This window comes from Oryx dammah, unplaced genomic scaffold (genome assembly GCF_014754425.2).
Source record: "Oryx dammah isolate SB20612 unplaced genomic scaffold, SCBI_Odam_1.1 HiC_scaffold_11, whole genome shotgun sequence".
Lineage (NCBI taxonomy): Eukaryota > Metazoa > Chordata > Mammalia > Artiodactyla > Bovidae > Oryx > Oryx dammah.
The window spans coordinates 43,340,161-43,342,414 of record NW_024070195.1 but is presented as its reverse complement, the minus strand read 5'-3'; the positions used below and the strand labels follow the sequence as shown (position 1 = coordinate 43,342,414).

The 2,254-nt window shown below is 59.1% G+C and overlaps 1 protein-coding gene across 5 annotated transcripts in view; it reads right to left on the bottom strand.

Moving 5' to 3' along the window:
• Window positions 1–658: 658 nt before the first annotated feature.
• COL11A2 (collagen type XI alpha 2 chain) overlaps window positions 659–2,254 on the bottom strand; it is a 29,708-nt gene continuing 28,112 nt past the window's right edge. For all 5 annotated transcript variants that reach the window (XM_040249147.1, XM_040249149.1, XM_040249148.1 and 2 more), the window contains one exon: window positions 659–1,780. In XM_040249147.1, the coding sequence (XP_040105081.1) occupies window positions 1,640–1,780 (141 nt within the window). In that variant the 3' untranslated portion in view covers window positions 659–1,639. The remainder of the gene's footprint in view (window positions 1,781–2,254) is intronic.

Sequence of the window (2,254 nt, the reverse complement as noted above, 5' to 3'; positions counted from 1 at the left end):
AGGCCCCGGAAGAAGCATTCGTCTCCTGCCCAGAAGGGCGGGAGGCGGGATGCGCATCCCGGGAGCCGCCGGGGATGCCCAGCGGTGTGGCCAGCCCTGAGCAGAGGGGACACCTGGCCCGGAAGGCTCGGAGCTGCTGAACAACCCCTGGGATGGGGGGGCCGCTGGGGGACGGCCCGGGGTCGGAGGAGACTCCGGCAGAGCCCTGTGCATCTTGCCGCGGCAGGAAGCCTGGAGGAATGTGGACGCTGATACCCAAGAGCCTGGGGAGCCCCGGCCGCAGCCCTGGCTATAATGACGGGGCAGGCAAGCCTGCACCAAAGGCAGGGACAGTAAACGCCGTCGTGAAAGTCAGCCTCGGTCTCCTTTTTGGCAAGGAGCTCAGACCAGGCATCTAAGGCCCCTTCCAGCCTCGAGGGCCCTAAAGGTCTGGAAGGGGTGTCAGTTAAAACTAGGGAGGGTCAGACGCCCCCACCCTGAACCGCTCAGGGTCTGTTATGAACTCTCTCTGCACCCTAGCACCTCAACAGGACAAGTCCTCCAGGAAAGGGATTAAGCCATCCATTTCTGGTAACAGCTCAGCCAGGAGTAAGGGGTGTGGTGGGAGGGGGGTCCGGTGAGGATTGAAATAACAACACAAGCAGCAGGCACATACACCCCAGGAGGAGACAATCACATTTTTTAACCACCAGTCAGAGTGGATGCAGGTCATAGGGCTGGATGAGGTCCTGGGAGTCCCTTCCATCCAGATCACACGATAACTGAAGGATCAGGGAGGGTGGGGCATCCAGGGCAAGGATGGGGTTGGCCAGGATGTCGGCGGGATACTCAAGGGACTCAGGGCCACCGTGGTTTCCCAACTAACGTGGAAGAATCTCAGTATTTCAACCGTCTGCTGACCACTGGCCCTGCACACGCCCCTCACTATTCCACGTCTCTCCTGGGGGAGTAGCTAGGTCCCCAAGTAACAGGCGTTCCTGCAAGACCCCAGACCGAGTGAAAGACAGCAGACAGGCAGGTCAGGGAGCCAAACACCCAGTAGGTAGAGATGAGCGAGCCCCACCTGGGCAGAGAGAGCCAGAGCCCTGAGACAAAGGAGACCGTGTATTCCAGCGTTCACAGTGGGTGCTGCGGGTGGGTGTGAAGGAGGCGGGGGTCGGCCCCCAGCCCCTCACAGTCACTGAGGAAAGCCCTGAGGCGAGGAGGAGGGTGCTGGGGCTTGCCCCTGGAGAGCCCCGTCTCCAAAGTCCGCTGATTTTTGTTGGGATTTCTCTCTTTATCTTTTTTGTCATTTTGCTTTCCATGCTTTAAATAATTAATATAATTACTTTTAAATACAAAATACACAGTGTCCTTTCTCTTCTCTTCCACGTGTTTGGGGTGACTGGGAGGTAAATTTTAAATAAGGGTCTCGGCTGTTGAGCAGGGCCCGGGGGAGGGGGCGGGCCTAGAGGGAGGGGCGCCGCAAGGCCCCGGGGGCCCCCCTCCCCTGCTTTGCCCCTGACGGGGGACTCTCAGTGCCCTGGCCAGAGGCCCCCTAGATGGCGAGAAGCCCTCCTTCGAGGTGGCACAGAGCCGATGCTGTGGGACTCCAGGTGGGCCTGGCGTCGGCGGACAGGGTCAGACGGAGGAGAAGGTCCTAGCCCATGAAGCAGACAGGCCCCAGCAGCACCCCGCCCCGCTTCGGAGGGGCCCCCAGGTCTGAGAAGGAAGCGTCCAGCACTGGCAGCTGCTCCAGCACAGGCGTGCGAACCTCCAGCACCGTCCGGCCTTGCTGGGTCTTGAGGAGGGGGAGAGACACAAGAGCAAGAGGAGTGAGTGTGGGAAAGGCACGCGGGAGCCTTGGGCCACGCAACCGCAGGCCCAGGCCCCCGCTCCTTTGAGCACCGTGAGACGCTGATCCCCTCATCTGCGCCACAAGTTCAAACTGTGCTAAATTTCCTTTCTAAAGTTTCTTCCAGACAGCCAGGACTGGGAAAATTGGTGTGTGTGTGTGTATGTGTGTGTGTGAAAGCTGGGAAAGTGGTGTGTGTGTGTGTGTGTGTGTGACTGGGAAAGCTGGGAAAGTTGTGTGTGTGTGTGTGTGTGTGTGTGTACACACCTGTGCGCACACTCTTGAGCCAATCTGGGCAGTTGTGGGTTTAACTTTGAGATTATCCGTCTGTAGTGGTTGTGTGAGCCTGTGTGACTCCACAGGGATGTGTGAGCCTGTGTTTGCGGCTGTGTGTGATGACAGCCAACATGATTCCACACG